Genomic DNA, 19,871 nt, shown 5'->3' on the forward strand with positions numbered 1-19,871 from the left:
AAACAATGGTAAACAAATGGACATATATTTGCAATGGTGGGATATTAAACCAAAGATGCCGATGTAGATCTAAGGGGACAGTGAAAGCTAGGATGTGACGGAAGTAATATTTAATGGAAATGAGATATCTGCTTCATGATAGGCTGTTTCTTGTTGTGAGTTAGGTGCCATACACATGTGTATGTCTATGCAAGTAGGACAGGAGACTAAAACAATAATGTAGAAAAAACTTCAAGGGACACAACCAGGTTAAAAATATTCTTTTAAAGATGTTTCCTTATGTATCACTAATATTGTACAATGATTTCGCTTTTCTCTCTTGATGTTTATTTTTCTACTTAACTCAGGGCCAAATCTTCAGACTTGTTACTGTAAGAAAGTGGTAGGGTATATAACCCCTTGCAGCATCATAAAACAGCTGCACATTGGGCCAATGAATCCTAAGAATAGTTAAGGCCATCACAGGGCAATAAGAATCTGGTCTCACTGTATACAAATGAGTTATGCAGGAAGCTCATGTAAACGATCTCCCTGGCCACTTGAGGTGCAGTCTATGGATTCCAGATGAACTTTCTTCCTAAAATGGGCCCAAGGGAGTTACTGCAGCTACGATGATGCAAAACAATAATATGTGGTTAGTATTTTGGGAATGGGTAAGTTGCACTCTCCCACTCCTCGAGTCTGCTGGCAGGGGAGGATGTTCTTCAGTACGATGGGGCTCAACCTCCTCTCCGAGCTGATGGTTTCATTTGAGAGATGTCAGCCAAGGACAGTGCTGTAAAGGGATGTATGCATCCTTATCTGTATCCCCACTTAATGGTTAATCAACCTACAATATTAGATTTAAACTGCCTTAAACTACCTGACCGTGTATCCTCTGGGGAAAGGTGCAAAAGAATGAACATAAAGTTCAAAAATTTAAAATTGTTAACTTAAACTATACAACACATTTATGTTATTCCAATTTCACCACCTTAAAAATGCACACAGAACTATTTATCGTACCTTACTGTATACTTCAAGCCAAAGTACTATTAAAAAAACATATTCATGGTACAGGGATAAAGTTTGCAGTTTATTTATACTGTGAAATGCAACAAAAGCTTCTGATCATTCATCTATACTGAAAAAAAATTCTGTTCACTAGCATTAGTCAACAGTTTTGGTTGGTAAAATTGTAATGAACATTGTTCATTAAGAAATCGCTAAAAAGATATGCAATTAGAAGGCCCACTTCTTCAGCTTATTGGGATGCTTTAGTATGTTTAATTATCTGAATTGTCAAAGTTCTAGATAGAGAAAATTAAACCAGTTTTTACAGAAGCTAAGAAATTCCAATCTCATTTTATATTAAAAATATTAATCAGTGTTGTATGAGATGATAATGATGCAGCCATATCAGACCTAAAAATCTAAAATAGTTTTTATTCTTTGAGAAATCAAAAAATATCAAATAGAATCTAAGTGCTCTTTGTTAATCACTGTGAATATGCAGGGTAAAGTACAATTAAGCTTTAAAATCTTGGAATACACAATTTGTGTAAGCTTTGTGTAATCGGGAATGTAATCTACAGAGTATTTTAACTAAAACTTCAAAATCTTGATATCTGCATGTGAAAGAATCATAAAAAGTTATGTCTAGGTTCAACTGTACAAAGAAATATGCAACACACTTCAGGACTGAAGTAAATGCATTAGCAGACATATATTTTGCTAAAAAAGTTTTTAAAGTATTTTAAATTAATTAGACTTTTAAATAATGGAGTTAGTCTATCAGAATTTATTATTACTTTTTTCCTCCAAAACACAGCTCAGTGTAATGCAAAGCAAAAATAAAGGGCATATGGCATATACTTCATTTTAAGAAAGAGGGAAGAAAGGGTATTTCTATAGAATACACCAATGTGGTTTAGCCATAATCGCTTGACATTTAAACTTTTAGTTTATTCTGTTTACTATATTTAGGTTCCCTACTGAAGAGCAATGACTACACTGACAAGCTTAGAAAATGACAATATGACAATTACTGTTCTCCCAAGAACGTACAATGAAACCAAATAGGAAACTATTATGGGAGGAAACCTTACCTGGGGTTTTTTGTTTTGTTTTAAATTTAAGTGTATGTAAAAGAGCAAGTTTCTGGTCTCGAACAAGTGAGTAATAAACTGCCTTTTATAGGGGAGACAACATGTAAGGCAGTTCAATGACTGGTGGACTAACCAAAAATGAAGTTATTGATCTTGCTATATCAGCTTACTTTTGTTATAACACAACGTTCTTAAAAGCTGTACAGCACTCCATCTTATACAGAGCAACCCCACTCTTGACAGATCTGTTCTAAAGTGCCAATATTATTTACAAAGATTTTCTTAGCCAAAAGTCTGGCCCGTTGTGGCATCAGGTGAAGAAGTCATCCCAGCTCTATTATCATTTACATTCACCAAGGGAAATTCAGGGAATTCAGCACTTGTGCCTGGCCCTCGCAGGTTCACCTGTCCGTTGGCAGTGCTAAACTGAGGTGATATTCCAGCTCTTGCTCCATGGTATTGAGCTCTGAAGGGCTGCTCAAAGGAGCTCATTTGATAAGCCTGATGGACAGGCTGTGCCTCTGCTTTCTTCTGAGAAGTCACTTGATCCAAGAAGTCCTGTGTAGAGGAGGAGGAAGAATGATTTGCCTCATCACCTGAAAAGGGAAAAGAGTGCTGGGAATCAGCAACCATTAGTCCAAAATGAGACTTGTCTGGAGTTGTTCTTAATGGAGAGTTCATTCCCGATCGAAAGCTATTGACAGGTATAGAAGCATAGACCTGTTTGTCTATGGAAGAGAATGATGGCTGGCTTGTAAGAGTCTGGTTATCAGTCACAAAATTAAGGCTTGGGTTGTTCAAATAGGCATCATTTTGGCTAGTTCTGTCCAACGCTTGCTGTAGAAACTTTGAATATTCTTGTAACATACTGGCTTTATCTGATGAGGAAGCTTGAGAGCTTGTTCCAACAGTTTCAGACTGGGTGACCTCAGATACTTCAGAAGAATTGATTGATATACTGGAGGTCACCTCAGTATCCGTCACATTGAAAGATATTTCATGTTGTCCATTAGCCTTGTGGGAATAATGATCTAGTAGGGTTTGAAGCACCTCATCTGGGATGACATTTTTGTCATGGTTACTTTTAATTTCCACATTCAGTGCCTGTGAATCTAATATGGATGCTGTGGTACTTTCATCAATGACACTTGCTACAGCTGCCTGTGTTACTGAAGGTTGAGATGCTATAGTACCTACATTCAGGGCATATTCTCTACTATTATTACTAGCCGCTTGCAGATACCTCTTTTTCTTTAAAAACTGCATTGCGTCATCATAATTAGTGCTGCTGTGTACAGGTTTACTGGGTCCTTCCTGTAAAGTATCAACTTGGTCAATGTCAGCATTACCATCTGCGTCCAATAAACCTTGTTTATCCACAAGATCAAAGGCATACTTTGAAACCTTGTTCTCTTCATATGTAGATAAAGGTGAAATGGTCTGACTTTGCTCAAGTGGCTGTTTTAGACTTCTCTTACTAGTAACTTTTTTGAGAACCAGTTTAGGTGGGTGTATTTCTCCAGAATTTGCATCTTCTAAATGTGACCCACTGACAGAAGAATGTGGCATCTCAACAGCATATTCTGCCACCATATATTCATCCTTTACTTTAGCACTGGCAGAGTACAAAGGCAAGTAGTCATTTTTATCCTTCTTCTGTTCTGATTTATCTCCAATTTCCTTGTCCACAGACTTTGCTTTCTCTGTTTTCTGCCTTTTCTTCTTTGGCAAGGAGCTGTCTTTCATCGGTGTAGAGAAGCCAGGATCTTCCTCAGATGTCAAAAGGCCAACTTTGGTGGCACTTCTATTAGGTTTCTTGTCACGGCTCTCATGGCACATACGTTTATGTTTCAGCACACGGTCAGTCCTGGAAAAGTACTGTAGAGGATATTTTAAGTTAGAGAAAAATATATAAATAAGAAAAGCCATCTTTGATTGTAAGTAATTTACTCATTAATTCACACACAGTTCAGGCCACTTCAACTGAAGGCTGGCCCTATAACATACATTCAGTTTGCATTAGTATAATTTTTTCTACATCGATTAGTAGGCTTGTCAGACTTCAACATTTAGAGAAATTTTTATGTGTATTACTTTAGAATCAGGTTTGTTATTTTAGTTTTTAAAATGATGTGAATTATTTCAATTAACCATCTTACCTGCAAACAATATTCACACTGGTAAGGCTTCTCCCCACTATGAGTTCTCTTGTGCCTTTCCATATGATACTTCTGTATGAACCTCATACCACATTCATCACAGCGAAATGGTTTTTCACCTAAAAACAGTCATTATATTAAAATATAGTTTAAACAAAATAAAAACAGAAAAACATAGGGTTATTCCATACGGTAACCTTGGCAAATATTACTAGCCTCTACTGGAAGTAACAGAGAAGAGGATTTACTATGCTCCTGTTGAAAAGGCAATCTGTGTTCATTCATATAAGTCTCAATTTTCCCTAGTACTCATTAATATGTCAAGAATACCATGAAGGAAAGCAAAAAGGGAATATTATACCAAGAAATTCTAATTAAAAAAGGGGAAATTTTAAGTAACCAGTTTCTATTACCATCTCTGTTCCCTACGTGCAGATATGTATTGTAAATCCATCAAAGTGTTACCAAAGATTGCATGGACAGAAAAATATATTTCAAGATGAATTGTTGCCAAAAATACATATTTAGGACAATGAGAAGACTGTACTGATGACAAGGCCTACATTCTTTCACCTTCCTTGCACCATTTGACTCCATTTTCTAAAAAAGCAATTTAAATTTTCAAGATGTCAGTGGTTAAAAATGTTTAAAATATTTGTGTAATTTTCTATAGTTCTCCCTCTTCTTTCTCTCCATATCTGTATGAAAAGCTGAAATAATGGCCCTAAACAATTTAAGCATTTTGGTTTGATTTCTAGAATAGTTCCAATAATAAGTAAAAGGCATGTTCACTTGACCTTTTCTTTTTGTAATTAAATATAAAAACAACAAATCTCTGTAGTTAAAGTCATTCTGGCAAATGGAAATGGAAGTCTTTCCCTTTGTCACATTATTCATTTGTTCAGACAACATATTCTGAATGCTACTTCCACTCCAGTGCTACCTATACGTCTCGCCTAATTTGTTCTTATTTAAAAATAAACAAAATTTACAAAGATCCATTCACATTATAAAATAACCCTGATTATCTCTCTTTGTTTTAACTTTTGTCTTTTGCTATCTTCATTGTCTATGTTTGTCTGATGAAGCCTAACAAAAATCTACCTGTCTTGCAGAGTGTCTCTCTTTTACAGGAACTCACTGTTATTCAATGGAATTCACCTGAAGAGCAGGACATCTCTTGCATTATAGATGTAATATTAAGGCTTCAAGACTGTAGAATAAAGGCAGAAATCTTGTCTTTTTAATAAAACAATCTGCAAAGCTATGGCACATAACTCTTTATGAATGAATGAATTAATTAATTACAAAAACAACAAGGAGTCTGGTGGCACCTTAAACAAATTTGTTAGTCTTTAAGGTGCCACCGGACTCCTTATTGTTTTTGTGGATACAGACTAACATGGCTACCCCCGATACCTAATTAATTACACATATTCCCATATAAACTAGTTTTTTAAAAGGAAAAAATTACTGAGATCCTGGTATTTGTCCAGGAAAAAAGTTCCATCTTTCATAATGAAGAGAGACTGGGGCAAAATTAAATTTAAAAAAAATAAATTAAACCAGTATCATCTTGGCCAATTGGGTATTATAATACAGAGTGGATTCTGTATAGATGTAAATCTCTTCAGGAAATAGGAATTACAGTATCTAGACATAAATAATATAGCAGTCCTACCACTTCTCAATAACCATATCTAAGCCTCTGCATTTGGAATGTGGTTATCGTTTTGTTCTCCAATGTCAAACTTATTTATTGTTGATGTGACTGATTGTTCTTTTTTCTGAATATTTATTATGCAATCTTGTGATTTAATGAGATAGAAAACAGGGATTCTGCTGACAGCATCTGCCAAAGTGGTTTTGGTCCTGGAAAACAACACAATGTTTTTTATTGCAGACAATACTGGCATCCTTCCTTTGTTTCTAGAAGTAAGGTTTAGATTGTTCCACCCTTTCCATCTGAGGTTATGTGACACTGTGTTATCTGTTCTCATTATTACCAAGTTATGAATTTATTGATATTCAGAGGTATATTTTCCACTCAATATAGAGGAATTTAACCACATCCCAGTACTAATGTAAATGAGGGTGGCATGGCTAAAGCCTCATATAAGACACTAAAATTGTATAGTACTGCAGTTTTACGTCATTATTACTTAGAATTCCGAATAGATGATGCAGAATTAAAAAAAACTGTATACATTCTATGTAACCTTTCTTCCAATATCCATGTAGTGAACAGATTCTACATCTACTATAAGTAGCCTACTATTGAAGCTTACATTTTAATTTTCTGAGTATTATTATTCTTCAATTATATAATTAGACACACCTATAATAAAACCATGGAAATTTGATTCATAGAAACTAGAAAAGAAAAGACCTTTTTAAATCATCTTATTGTCTCTCTTGGTGACCCCATCAGCTACCATGGTTTCATCTCTCACCTTTATGCAGATAACTTCCAACGCCAGCTACTGAGTCTTGCATCTCCAGTGCTTCTCAGATACCTCCTCTTGGATGGCCTGATGCCATCTCAATTTATTCTCTCAAAAACTGAACTTATTTTCCATCCTGAGCGCTCTTTGCTGCTCCTTCCCCCCAGGCTCACAAGCTCAGTATCGTCTTTGAGTTCTCTCTTCCTCCTTCCACATCTAGTCTCTTGCTAACCTTTGTTACTTCTTCCTTTTTAATACTATCACCAAAATCTGGTTTTCTTCACTACCCACTTGCTCATAACGTGGTCATATCTTGTATTGAATATCATACGTTTCTCCTCTCTGGCCTTCTAGCTTTGTACCTCTCCAACTCCAGTCTACTCAGTTTAGCCATTATTAAAATGATCTCTCGATCTCTCTCCACTTTCACTGTAATCAGATCAGTACTTTCACATTTATTTATCTAGGTGTTTATACCACTTTTACCATACTATTGTATTTTTGCCTAACCTTCTACCTGCTTCTTGAATCAAGTTCAAAAACTTCACCTTTACCTTCAAAGCCCTAAAAATTTTGTCCCATCTATATTTCTGCTCTAGTTTTAAACTCCATATCACTCCCATAATTCCCTATCCTGCTTTCAATCCTTTTTCCTTGCTGTTTCCTTTTCCTGTTTCCTACCATTCCCAATTTTGTGCTATCACATTGTCCCTACTTTTGGAACAACTTCCTGCTTCTTGTCTACCAAATGCCCTCCCTACTGTCATTTAAGTCCCCCTCTAAAACCTAACTCTGGGGTTGGCGCAAAGGTGGCTTTGCCTCCCACATTTTGGCCTCTGCAGCCCAAATGGGAACACTAGAGAAAGCTCAAACTTATTTTAGCTTTAACATCCCTGTAGAAGTCATTCTGCCAGCCCGTAAAGGCTGGAGCATAGAGTGCTCTGTTCACATGCTTCTCACCCCTAAGCATGCCCCAGGGGCTCCATAAATGGACTGTTGTAGAGCCCTTACACTGCTTTACTCTTACTGGGTAAGCCCTCGGCGGGGTGAGATGGGGAAATATGCTGGTAGGTTACACTGCCAGTTATCTGTCCCCTTTACAACATTTGAAAAGTGTGAATGGGTCAGATCATAAGAGAGAATTTGGGGCCTTTGCGAGTATACACTAAGTATTCCTTCAAATCTAAACATTATTTCTGTCTAGATCTTGACTGGAAACAGCAGGAATCTTGATTTGAAGAAACTATTCCCAAATGAGCTGCTACATCTAGGAAGATGATATTATTCAGCAGAGTGGCATAATGTTCTTCCAGATAAGATTAAGAAATGCCTTGTGAAGGTGAGTCTGTGAAGTTAATACCACGGTTAACTCTGGTTTAAATCTCTGTAAGGATGAGTATGTTAGAAAAGTATTAAAAATGTATCAGAAAATTCTTCTAGTCTTAAGATGATCTGATGCCTACTGTAAACCATTTTACAGAGCTGAAATCTGAAGGTAGATGTTTTTGTAAAATTCTATCCAACTTCTGAACCAGGACACATTATGTGAATTGATAAGATCATTAAGACACAATCTTCTTCTTTAAACTAGGGAAAGAGTGAGGACATATTTTCCTTAACTGGGTTAATGAGTGGGAAAAGACTGCATATAGCAGGAAAGGAATAACTTAAATGGAATGTACAATATATTATGCAGGTTATTGATCTAAATCGTATAAAAGAAAAATCATCTCAGATGTTTTGTACATGTCTGTACTGGAGGTCTGTTAATATTAATTCTAAAATGTATTTATAAAGTGCAGCTACAAAGAGTAGTGAACAGGACGCTTAACTGTTATGCAAGCAAACGCCTAGGAAGAGCTTACAATCTAAACACAAAATTTAGACAAAGGAATAGAAAAGGCAAGCAACATCAAAGCAGAGTGATAGAGCAATTATGTTTGGCAGATGTCTTGTTAGTCCCAAGACTATTTTATCTATTTTTTGAGGTAGACTTTTTTGTAAAATTCTATCCAACTTTTGAACCAGGACACATTATGTGAATTGATAAGATCATTAAGACACAATCTTCTTCTCTTAAACTAGGGAAATGTCTACTCAAAATGTGAAGTGAGGTGGATTAAAGAATTAGGACGTGAGGCAAGAATGCAGAGGTAGGGAGCTGGTGCAGAAATCTCCATCAGTGAAAACAAAGCAGAAGAGATTTGAAGAAAGTCTGTGGTGTTGTTCTCTTCAGGAGCCAGTGACCTAAGAACACCAAAGTAGTAGTCTACTTATGATTTTCCCTCCTCCCACAAATTGAATGTTGATTCTCAGTATCATTAGCAACAAGCAGAATAATAAAAATTACAACTAGCAGCTGCTCTTTATGGTTATCACCCTCTTCCCGAGTGTGGCTGTTTCTAGGTAACATGATTTTGTATTAATGCAACTTGTTAATTCCCTACACAGAATAAGGGCTGTTGATTGATAACTTCCTACCTTCTTTGAACAGTATTTAATTTGAGGCAATAGTTCCAAGAACAGAAACCCTACCTACTGCTACTGGTTGGAGCACCTCTAAGTTCCCTGCTTTTACAAAGATATTAATGGGACTACTGACTGTGTTAGTGTTGTCTTCAGCAATCTTAATACAGGTAGTTGGAGAATGGATAAAAATCTTAAAAAGGCAAAAAAACATTCTGTTACTATTTAATCTTTTGAACACTGTACCAAAGTTGAAAAACAATATAGGATCATTTCACTAGCAATAAAGACAAATCAAACCTACTGCATTTGAGGGTTGGGAAATGAAGAAAACCAAAATTGTTTACAAAAGAGAAAGGGAGAGCTAGGCAGAAATACTTCCCATGGATTCTCACCCTTTACAGACTATAAAGCATCTATGACAGTACTGAAGTTGAAGTCCAAGGAAAATACTTTTTTTTTTTCCAGAGTAAAATCATGGAGACAGTATTCACCTTCTAGCCCTAGAAGGCAATCTTAAAATGTAAATTATTTGGAAGATCCCAGTATGCAACTGTTGAATAGCATACCGCAACACTAGACAACAATTTAGGACCAGTGGTAAAGAATACCATATCTAAATTAAAATACAGAAGAATTTTTAGGTATGTAGACTGTAAGGAGCCAAGCTAAAATTGGGGCAGGACACCAAAATCCACAGATTATAAAGCCAGAAAGGACCACTGTGATCATCTAGTCTGGCCTCCTGTATAACACAGGTCCAGAGGTTCCATCACTACATTTTCTATTTATTTACTAAATGAACTTTAGAAAACTTTTTAAGACAACCAAAAAAGTTCTTTCCTTTTTTTCAAATAAGCCATATAAATATAATAATCACAGCTCACTGGGACTTATTAAGATTGCAAGGCAGCCCCTACTGACTGCATGCTCAGTAAAGCAGAGAATTACCCCAGTGGAGATTGTCCTAAGCACTCATTTAACTGTCATCTGGGAAACACCAGTGTTCTAATGGTGTTAGAATCCTCTATTCCAGTTCCAAGAGAAAATTACCAAACTATGCAAGTCAGTAGGAGGCTGAGGAGAGGGGGAAAATATTTTTCCAAAAGTTCAGCAAACAGTAAGGTTAATTTGTTAAGACTGCAGTTTTTTCCCTCTTATACACAAAAGACTAACGCACCTATGCAAGAGTTGCCATAAACAAACAAACCAACACTAAAAGCAACATAGCAACTTTCTCTCTAGGGCTGGAAATGTTGAATTTCAAAAATACTGTACTAGTGACATTTATATAATGCTTGTACTCAGCTCATTTTCGAAGCTATCTACAGGGAATAATCTGCAGAAAAAATGATTTTGCAAAATGTGACAACATTTAAACCCTTTCCTGCTTTCTTTTTTCTTTTGGGGGGGGGGGGGTGATCCATTCTTGACAAGAATAATATCTACAAAGAGTGAAGGCAGCAGTTTCTCCAGAGTGAAGTTCACCAATTCAGAGCCAGAGGAAAAACTAGGAATAGAGCAAAGCCATTGGACAGAAAAAGAATGCGGGACTTTTCTGTGGCTGACTGGCCAAAGTCTGGATTCATGGCAACATAAGACACAGAAATCCCATTAACAACAGGGTACTTGTGCATGTAACTCTCTGTACACTGCTCAAAAATTCATTTTGCAGAGTTTTTAACTTTCTCAGCTTTCATACACACACCTTCACATTAGTAGCATTCATATCTATTTAAATGCTACAGCCAAGAAACACTGTGCACATTCACCAGCTCTGCTTTTCTGTAAAAGAGGCTGAGAAATTGGCATCCAGTCCAAAAGGACCATATCACAAAATATTTACAGAGGGATTGAAAGGCCATGCACCAAAATGCCAAAAACCCAATAAAGCCAAACCTGTTAGAGAATGTGGTTTTGCACATTGCAATAAGACAAAAATAAACAAATGCGCATAAACTAACTCTCATTTGTTTTAAAATTTGGGCCTTATTTGACCTATTATATATATACATATAAAATATTTTAAAATATATTAGAATAATTCTGCATTAAAACTTTTAAAATAGAGTGAAAAGTAATGCTGATGCTAATACCTCGAGGGTTAGGCATTTTGGCCATTACAGTCCTGATAGTTTTCCTTTAATTCAATAGGAAATAAGCAATCTTCTAAGCTATGAAGACCCCAGTGAAAAAGTCAGTTTTATATGACAAAAGAGAAGATTGAAAAAAATCATGGTTGTTAAACAAACTTTAAGTATTCTTCTTAAAATAGTCCCACAGTGGCAAATCATAATTCCCACATTTGCTCACTACAGTTTACACTCACTTTGCAGCCAAAGAAAAGAGAAGCAAGGCTAAAGCACAGAACTAAAATCACTTCTAAATGTTTTGTATCATATATGTTAAAATCAAAACAAACTCCAACAGGCTATTAAGCTGCACACTTATTATTGGAAACCTGGCCTGATTTGGGAAACAGTTCTTTAAGCACGCCAATAAAGATACTCAAGGCACTATACTCACCAGTATGAATCTTCTCATGTCTCTGTAGCAGGTACTTCTGTATGAAACGCATGTCGCATTGACTGCACTGAAATGGTTTTTCACCTTGAACAATATAATTCCACATCCATAAGTTAATAACTACAAACTGTTGTTTCTGATGATTACTTTGAGGAATAAAATAGTTGTCTATAAGAAACCAGCATCTGAGCGAATTCCAAAATAGTCTAATACCAAAAAATTTATCCCTACTAACTATATGGACTTCAAAATTCTCCCCATGAGTCACATTAACAAAAACATGGAGGAGTTGAAGCTGAAATGGCTGTAATTTCCTCAAGAACAAAATCAATCATGATGCTGGCATAAGTCTGCATTTTGGGTTCCGGCAAGCTATTATAATGGTAAGTACCTTTTTCATTTCTCCGAACCAGAGATATCTCATCAGGCAGATAAGCATCTAGAGCACATTTTACAAAGGGGTCAATTTTGGCACTTAGGCTACAAGTCAACCCATTACTTTCTGATAAAGAAAGAAAAGAAACCTTGTAAACAGTTATATCCTCAGTTTAATGAACATATGTTGATTTTTTTCTGGTATTCTTTTGACACTTTGGTGCATGGAATCACTAAGCTTAGATGCCAAGTAACCTACACTCTTAGAACTGAAATTCGCATAGAGCTGAAAACATTCTTACTGTGAGTAAACAGATCTTTACATAGTAGAAAAGACAAGTGAAGTTAAGCAGTACCTGTATGAATGAAGACATGTCTCTGTAAATGGTAGTTGGTTCTAAAGGCAGCATTGCAATGCTCACAAACATGAGATTTGGGGGTTTTCAGACCAAGTGATCCATCCTCATTTATTGTAAGGATCTATTTTAAAAAAAGTAAAATTTGTTCTCACACTACCCACTAAAGATGTTTTATTAACTACAAAACAAAACATAAAATAAATTTGTAATGCAGAAAATTCAAATATTTCAGGTAAAAATAGTGCTAACTTCTATAAATCTACACCGACAGGATTTTGGTTTTACATTTGCAACAATCGCCTGTTCCAAACTTGTGTATCATCAGTTGTCAAGAGATATTTCCACCTTCTGGAGACAAAAGCAATTGATGGAAAACCAGCTTACAGCTTCCCTATTCAGAGTGGAGTCACTTTAAATGTCAGTGTTTACTTTCTCCATCTGTTGGGAAGGAGGTAAAGTAACCAAATCATCTTTGGCACAGAACCATGGATGATCATATTGTAAAGGATAAGTGGAATGCTGTATGATCTTTGTGGAAATAAAGCAAGAATGTATGATTGTCAAGATGTATAAAAGCTTATCCCTGAGTAACCACATAACCTGTCTGCTACTGCACATCATAGCTAAAAATAAGACTGGACTAATAAAACTGTACCCCTGTCCAGTTACATATAAAATGTCAGTACAGAAGTATCAAAGTAACTCTTTAATTGTTTAGTTATTTTCCATTCTATTCCCTTAGCCTTGCTTTCTAATTCTTAATATAATGTCATGATACAGTACTTAACAGACTTTTATATCACTTTTGTATGCTAACTGGCCACAAGACAACCTCTCCCAATATTCTGTAACGTGGAGATAATAAAAAAACAAAAACAAAAAAACCCCACCTTGGACCCCTCCTAACTCATTCATCTTACAGAGCCCTTCCTCACTTAGTGTATCCCTTGAGAAGATCCCCCTGCCAAATTCAGTTTTCTACTTTCAATAATTTTGATGACCATAGTAGATTTTTTTTTTAAAGTTGCAAGAATTTTTTAAAAACTAGGGAAAGTTCATTTCCACACCCCATTTGATACAGCTCAGTACAGTTTTGCTCAAACTTGCCCCAAAATAACACCATTGGGAAGAGACCAGCAGGAAAATGGCAGCCCAACAAATGAAATTTTCAGAAAGTTTTAGGTGACCGAAAACAGTGTTATAATAATGTGTTATAACGGAATAATCTCAAATAAATAGTGATTAGCTCTCTAACTATAAAAACCGAAGAGGAAAGCATGCTGTCACTCTAAATAGCCAGCATATTTTAACAGAGCAAGCAAAAGAGCCATTCCATTGCTCTGCGATCGTTGATAAACTCAGTATTAACTGTTATTATAGGACCTACTTGGAAAAATGTTCCAATTTTACCTGCTCGTTCTGCTACAGCAGACTTCACAGACAGTTTAAGCTCTGATCTAGCACACACACTTGAAACCAATGGGATTACTCACATGTTTATCTATAAGCACATTCATATGTTTGCAGGGGCCTTACAGACCTGTGAAGTCCAATGCTTATAAAATTATGTTCTGTAACAATATGCTACTACTTAAACTGACGCTGTCAGATATAAAAGTATATTTTATAAAACAATTAAATTTTATCACATGTATTATGTATATTATTGACATTTTAAAATGACCGCTGAAAACAGAAAAAATATTTCATATTCCTCCATTTTTCCTCTAAATTCTGGAATCTTTTAAATTAACTGCATTGTAGCTCCTCTTAAATGAAGAAAATCAGTTTTGCCAATGCGGTTTCACCAAAATGTAGTCCAAAAAATAATGGGGGTAAAAATGAATAAAAACTGTAGATTTTTCAAGTAGACAATTAATAAAAGGAAAATAGTACTGAAAATATTTCAATGTATTAAGTGACCTCCACACTTAAAACCCAGCTGTTGGATTGACAGCAAATCAAGACCAATATGCTGGGATTATGCCATGCCAATCCTTCTGCTCTTCCTGCCCTTCCTATTCTTATGGGCCAATAAAAGATTGATACAAAACCTGCTCAAGGATTTTCCTCAACGTTTTTCAATCCCTCTTCATCTCAAAAGAATGGAGCAGGCAGACCGGGAGATAGAGGAAGGAAGCATAAATGAATGCCCATGAAGTCTTCTATAAGAGGGACACCCACCTTTCCCATCAAACAATACTCCCACAGATGTGGTCTCTGAGGAGAAAGGGTGAGGCATTCAAGCTGGATGCCCTTCATTATAAAAGAGAGAGGTGTGCTGCCATCAGGGACCCAAGAGCCTGGAACTTGCTCCCAAACTCTGTCTTAAATATTTATAATCTGTCAGCCCTTCAGGCATGCCACAAACGCCACCTATCTAAGAAGATTTGTGGGGAAGGTTATGGGATAGGTAACCCTGGGAAAAATGAAAAGGCTTGTTTTGTTTCAGGAGGGTTTTTTTTGCACGGGGGGGGGGGGGAGGTAGAGAGGGCAGAGGAGATTTGCTGCTTTAATTTATTTGCTGGCTGGGCTGTTTCCTGAATACACTTATTTTTATGCTATTGTGTGGTCCTCTTTATGGGACTGTGATTTTACTTAATTGCTACAGCACCTGAGTGCTTTATTTTAATTGTTGCATAAATCCAAATAAAATAAATAATTAGCTTGGGTTTTAGTAGAAGAGGGCAAAACATTGCTGCAGCCCCCATTTGGATAGCTGATCCTGTTTTTGTCTTAACAAAAACGTGCCCCTTTGATATAGGAAAATCTAAGCTCTCAGACTGTCACAGGGCAATACTGTCCTTCAGGACCCCCTTGTGGCACTGCAGGCACTCCCTGCCTCAGTTTCTCCTCCCCAGGAGTTTCTGTGTCTCCTGGGGTTCATGTGGCTCAGCCCTCTGGCTGGATCACTCTAAATTCAATCCCTCTTGAGGTAACAAGTCCAAACAAAAGTCTCAAAATTAACAAAAGGTACTCCCTGTTCACAGTCCCTGCTGGGTTACCTTTCAGCCTCTCTCTCTCTCTCCCTCCTTACGCAGGAGTCCCCAGTTTTCCTCCTTGGAGCTAAGCTATAAATTAGACAACTGTTGGACCCTAGTCAGATTCTCCCTCAGCTGGCCCCTTTCCCCCCTAATTAGTCCCCATGCTCAGAGGTCTCAGCAGACCAGCCTTCTCTTGCTGATGTCTGCCCAGCTATGAGGGAGGAGAGAGCATTTATGCTGGTCTGCATCTCCCAGCTCATCCTCAATTGGATGGATGACAGGAGAGCCTGGCCCCACCCTCTCTCCAAGACTCCCCGCCCTTAAAGACACAGTGACGGAATTTCCTTGCAAGCACTACTTACTCCTGGAACCACTTCCTCTCTATCAATATCTTTTAGGACAGTGCTTATATTCTATATATAGGACCATTCAAAATCTTAAAAGGCCATGCCATCTGACAGAGTGGGCTGACCCCTATGTGCCACTACATTTAAAGGGCAGGCTACCCAGTGACACAGGCAGATGAGTAAATTGCTATATCCCTCTTGACAGTAGATCTGGAAAACAAATTCTCAAAATAATGCAAAACAGTTATCATGAGAACTTCTAACACAAATAAGAATACTACTCGTAAGGGAATTCTGTGCCAAAAAATTAAAAATTCTGCAAAATTCTGCTTATTTTGTTAAAACAACACAATATAATCTCACTATTTTCAATTATTTGCTGACAAATATTTGGAAATAATTTACCAAAATAATTAAAAATTGTGAGATTATATTGTTATTGTGTTACTGTTATTTTGCCAAATAAAATTATGCAGAATTTTAAAAATTTTATTTTTTTGGCGCAGAATTTTTAAATTTTGGTGCAGAATTCCCTCAAGAGTACCAGGGTTCTGTGTGGTACAATTTGGTGCGGGCAGCTCGGTGGGGGGTCCAGGAGGGATCTGGATGCAAAGGGGGGTGTTGGGGGGTTCTGGGTGCAGGGGGAATAGGACTCAACAGGGGAGTCCAGGTGAAGGCAGTTAGGGCTCAACAGGGGGTATGGGTGCTGGGGGGGTGGGGCTTGGTGTGGTGGCGGTCAGGGTGCAGCTGTTCGGGGCTCAGTGGGGTGGGGGTCCGGTTGTGAGGAGCTCCCGATGCAGGGGGTAAGGCTCAGCAGGAAGGAGGTTCGGGGGGACTCAGTGGGGGGGTTCTGGGTGCAGGGGGCTCCTGATGCACGGGGAGAGTGGGGTGAGGCTCGGCAGGAGGGATTTTGGTGCGGGGGGGTCCAGATGCACAGGGGTTGGGCGGACAGGGGGAGCAGCTCCCTGTACAGTAGCTGAGGAGTGATGGGACCAGGAAGGGGGGGGAAAGGGTCACTGTAGGGGGAGTGCTTCCCGTCCACGCAATTCCCATGCATCTGCACACACACACACACACACACACACCGCTGTGCCTCACCCCCTGCACCCAGCCCCTCCCTCCAACTCTCCACCCTCAGTACAGAGCTTCCTACAGCCAGGGGAAGTTTCTAGGGTTGATCTGACCCCCCAGTGCCGGCTGCTCCAGGCAGGGGAGGGGGAACTCTGTCTCTGTCGTCGTCGTCCTCCCTCCCGTGCCCAGCCGGGACTAACATCCTGGGGCAGCCAGGGCATCCTCAGACACGCACCCCGCGGTGACTTTCCTCTCCCCTGACTGCTCAAACAGACCCTGCCAGAGAGGGGTGAGTGAGCATTGGTGCAGCTTCTCTTTGGTTCCCCATAGAAACCATTTTTCTGCAGAAAAGCAAAGAGAATCTGCGCAGGGACATGTTTCTGCATGCGTGCAGCAGCGCAGAATTCCCCCAAGAGTAGAATATATACAAAGACACTTAAATTTTAGGAATGCTCTCTACCAGCAGGTTATTTTACTAAATTTATGGATGAAAACTTTTTAAAAATTTTGAAAACTCATTTTAGATTTGTTTTTAAACTGTTCTCAATGCATAAGGCACACAATAATTCTCAGCATCATAGAAAGGTACAACTATTATTAGATGAACATAGTGCAATGATTTATAACTTGTCCACAAAACTACTGACTCATAATTTAAAAAAAATATATTTGGAAAGGGAACTGCCTGGAGAGACAGATGTTAAAGTATATCAAAGGTTCATGTTGCTAAAAGGAGTTCAAAGAAACACACTATGAATGCCTTATATCACGGTCTTCTCTGGACTCTGGAAAGCTCCAAAGTTACATCTTTTACTGTGCAAATAAAACAACTTCAGACATAACTACTTCAAATTCTAATGAAATCACTCAAAGTCACAGCAAATCTACAGGTTCTTTTCAAGCTTGGTTTTTCCAAAATCCGTCTTACCTTTGCTGGTGAACGCTGTTTTCTTTTCTTCTTTTTCTGCAAATCTACTGGCTCTCGTATTTGTTTTTTGTCTCTCTTCTGTTGTTCAGATGCATCAGTAAAAGTAATTTCTTGCTTTACACTGATCTGTTAAGATACAAAGTGCCAGTTTCAGGTGAGGCTCTCATTACAAAAGAGCAATTTTTCATTTTCAGATGACTAACGGCTGAAACAAAGGCTAAGATTTTTTCAGAAGGGATTGTCCCATGGTTTCATTCTTTCAGACATTTAACAAAAAGGGAGTAATCAATATCTTAAATGCAGAAAGGAAATAATTCCATACAGATTTACAGTTTGCTGTACCTCTTCATTCATCAAAAAAAAATTAGGCTTTTCTTTCTGACCTGTAGTGTTTCCTTGTGACTCCTAGTGTATATCAAAATCTCTCATACGTGCATATAATCACTCTTCCATTTGTTTCATACCTATATTACTTTTGCCTGTCGTATTGTCAATGCCAGGATTTAACAGAAACAGATTAATTTACTATATATTTGAGCTAAAAAATTTTTTAAAAAAACCCCAAAATACAGAGAATGAACTTTTTTCCCATTAATACTTCTTGATTAATATCAACTTTATTAAAGATCATATTCTTAAATGTTCCTGGTATGTTTTCTAAACTGCCCAACAATCTCTGAACTTCAGTTAAAAGGAAAGCCCTCTCAATGTACAGTGTTTTAACAAAACTCCAGTTGAAAAAGACCATTCTTTCTTTTTACACCTATATAACTCGTCTTTTTAAATCACTGACATTTCAGTAAACACCCAAACTTTACAGCAATAATGCATTATTTTCAAATGGAAGCCATTTTTATTCTCCCTATGGTGGATGGAAGACACTTTCTATTAAATATCAAGGAAGACATATATGGGCATCTACAAAGTGTTATATGTTTGACCTGCAGCATGAATGCAAGCAATAGCTATCAAATGCTAAATTTCTATATGAGATATATTTTAAAAACATGTACAGAAATGCTTCAGGTGGCAAAAGGAAACGTGCTTTGCATAAAACAAATAAATCATCCAGGCCCTTTAAATAATATTACTTATCCTGGTTTATATTTGCTCTTTAAAATGTATTATTGTGTGGTTTTTTAAGTGTTTAATGTTATCCAGTCAATTCATATAGTAACAAAAACAATATAATTATCAATTTTTGTATAAATAAATGCTTATTATAAAAATGAAATATAGCTGGGTGAAACTCACCTCAATGCAAATGACCTACAAAAGGTTGTAACACACTTTTAAAACCACACTTAAGCTCATGAAGCTTGGTTTAAATGATGTATAGGGCCTTGTGTCGGCCCTCTAACTGAGATGAATTTCACCCAGTCAGCAGCTAAAGACATTTTCAAAATAGCATCTATTATTAATAAATATTTTTATAATCAAAATGCAAACAACTCATTAATATATTCCTAACATAACACAACAACATTACCAAACCATGCTTCCTAAATGAGTGTGCAATATTTCATGAATAAAATGCTTACAGGAACATTGACTGCATACTGTAGCCCTTGAGGAAGTCTATCTTGAGCCTCCAGCTCATCATCATTTTTTACCGTCTCCTCATGGACCATGAGTTCATCATGTGAAATCATCTCTTGCTGTCGAAGCTCACTTTCTTGTAACACTTCATCTGTTGTAAGAATTTCTTGATGTGCCATAGTCCGGTCTTGAAGCACTGCTGCTTGCCGTTCCCCAGATACTGAAGACTGGTCAGATACTGCACCCATCCCTACCATAGCCCTGGATGACTGCATTTGGTCTATGCCACCACATTTAAGAAATAATCCTCCAAGTTTGTCTTCAATATTCATGCTTAAGTGCAATAGCCTACAAAGAGAAGTATAGCAAGTGAATATCTACAAATGGGCAAGTTATTTAAAAATTTACTTGACATTTAAAAAAAAAAAAAAGGTTTTACAAAATAGAGTCAACAACACATGCCTTTCTTGTAAGTACTGTCCAGGGGTTTCAATACTTCATCTTTGTTGTAATAAGCTAAAGGAGATCAATCTCTCTCTCTCCCTCTCTCTCTCTCACACACACACACACACACTTTTTCAAATAG

At 37.3% G+C, this 19,871-nt stretch overlaps 1 protein-coding gene across 1 annotated transcript in view; it reads right to left on the bottom strand.

Moving 5' to 3' along the window:
• Window positions 1–1,107: 1,107 nt before the first annotated feature.
• The window catches only part of ZNF148 (zinc finger protein 148), a 46,864-nt gene continuing 28,100 nt past the window's right edge, over window positions 1,108–19,871 (bottom strand). Inside the window, exons 2-7 of the mRNA XM_065413254.1 lie at window positions 19,288–19,633; window positions 17,747–17,872; window positions 12,414–12,537; window positions 11,683–11,766; window positions 4,247–4,365; window positions 1,108–3,965 (exon numbers count right to left, since the gene is read on the bottom strand). Of these exons, the coding sequence (XP_065269326.1) occupies window positions 2,370–3,965; window positions 4,247–4,365; window positions 11,683–11,766; window positions 12,414–12,537; window positions 17,747–17,872; window positions 19,288–19,617 (2,379 nt within the window). The 5' untranslated portion in view covers window positions 19,618–19,633 and the 3' untranslated portion in view covers window positions 1,108–2,369. The remainder of the gene's footprint in view (window positions 3,966–4,246; window positions 4,366–11,682; window positions 11,767–12,413; window positions 12,538–17,746; window positions 17,873–19,287; window positions 19,634–19,871) is intronic.

This window comes from Emys orbicularis, chromosome 11, assembly GCF_028017835.1.
Source record: "Emys orbicularis isolate rEmyOrb1 chromosome 11, rEmyOrb1.hap1, whole genome shotgun sequence".
In the NCBI taxonomy this organism is placed as follows: domain Eukaryota; kingdom Metazoa; phylum Chordata; order Testudines; family Emydidae; genus Emys; species Emys orbicularis.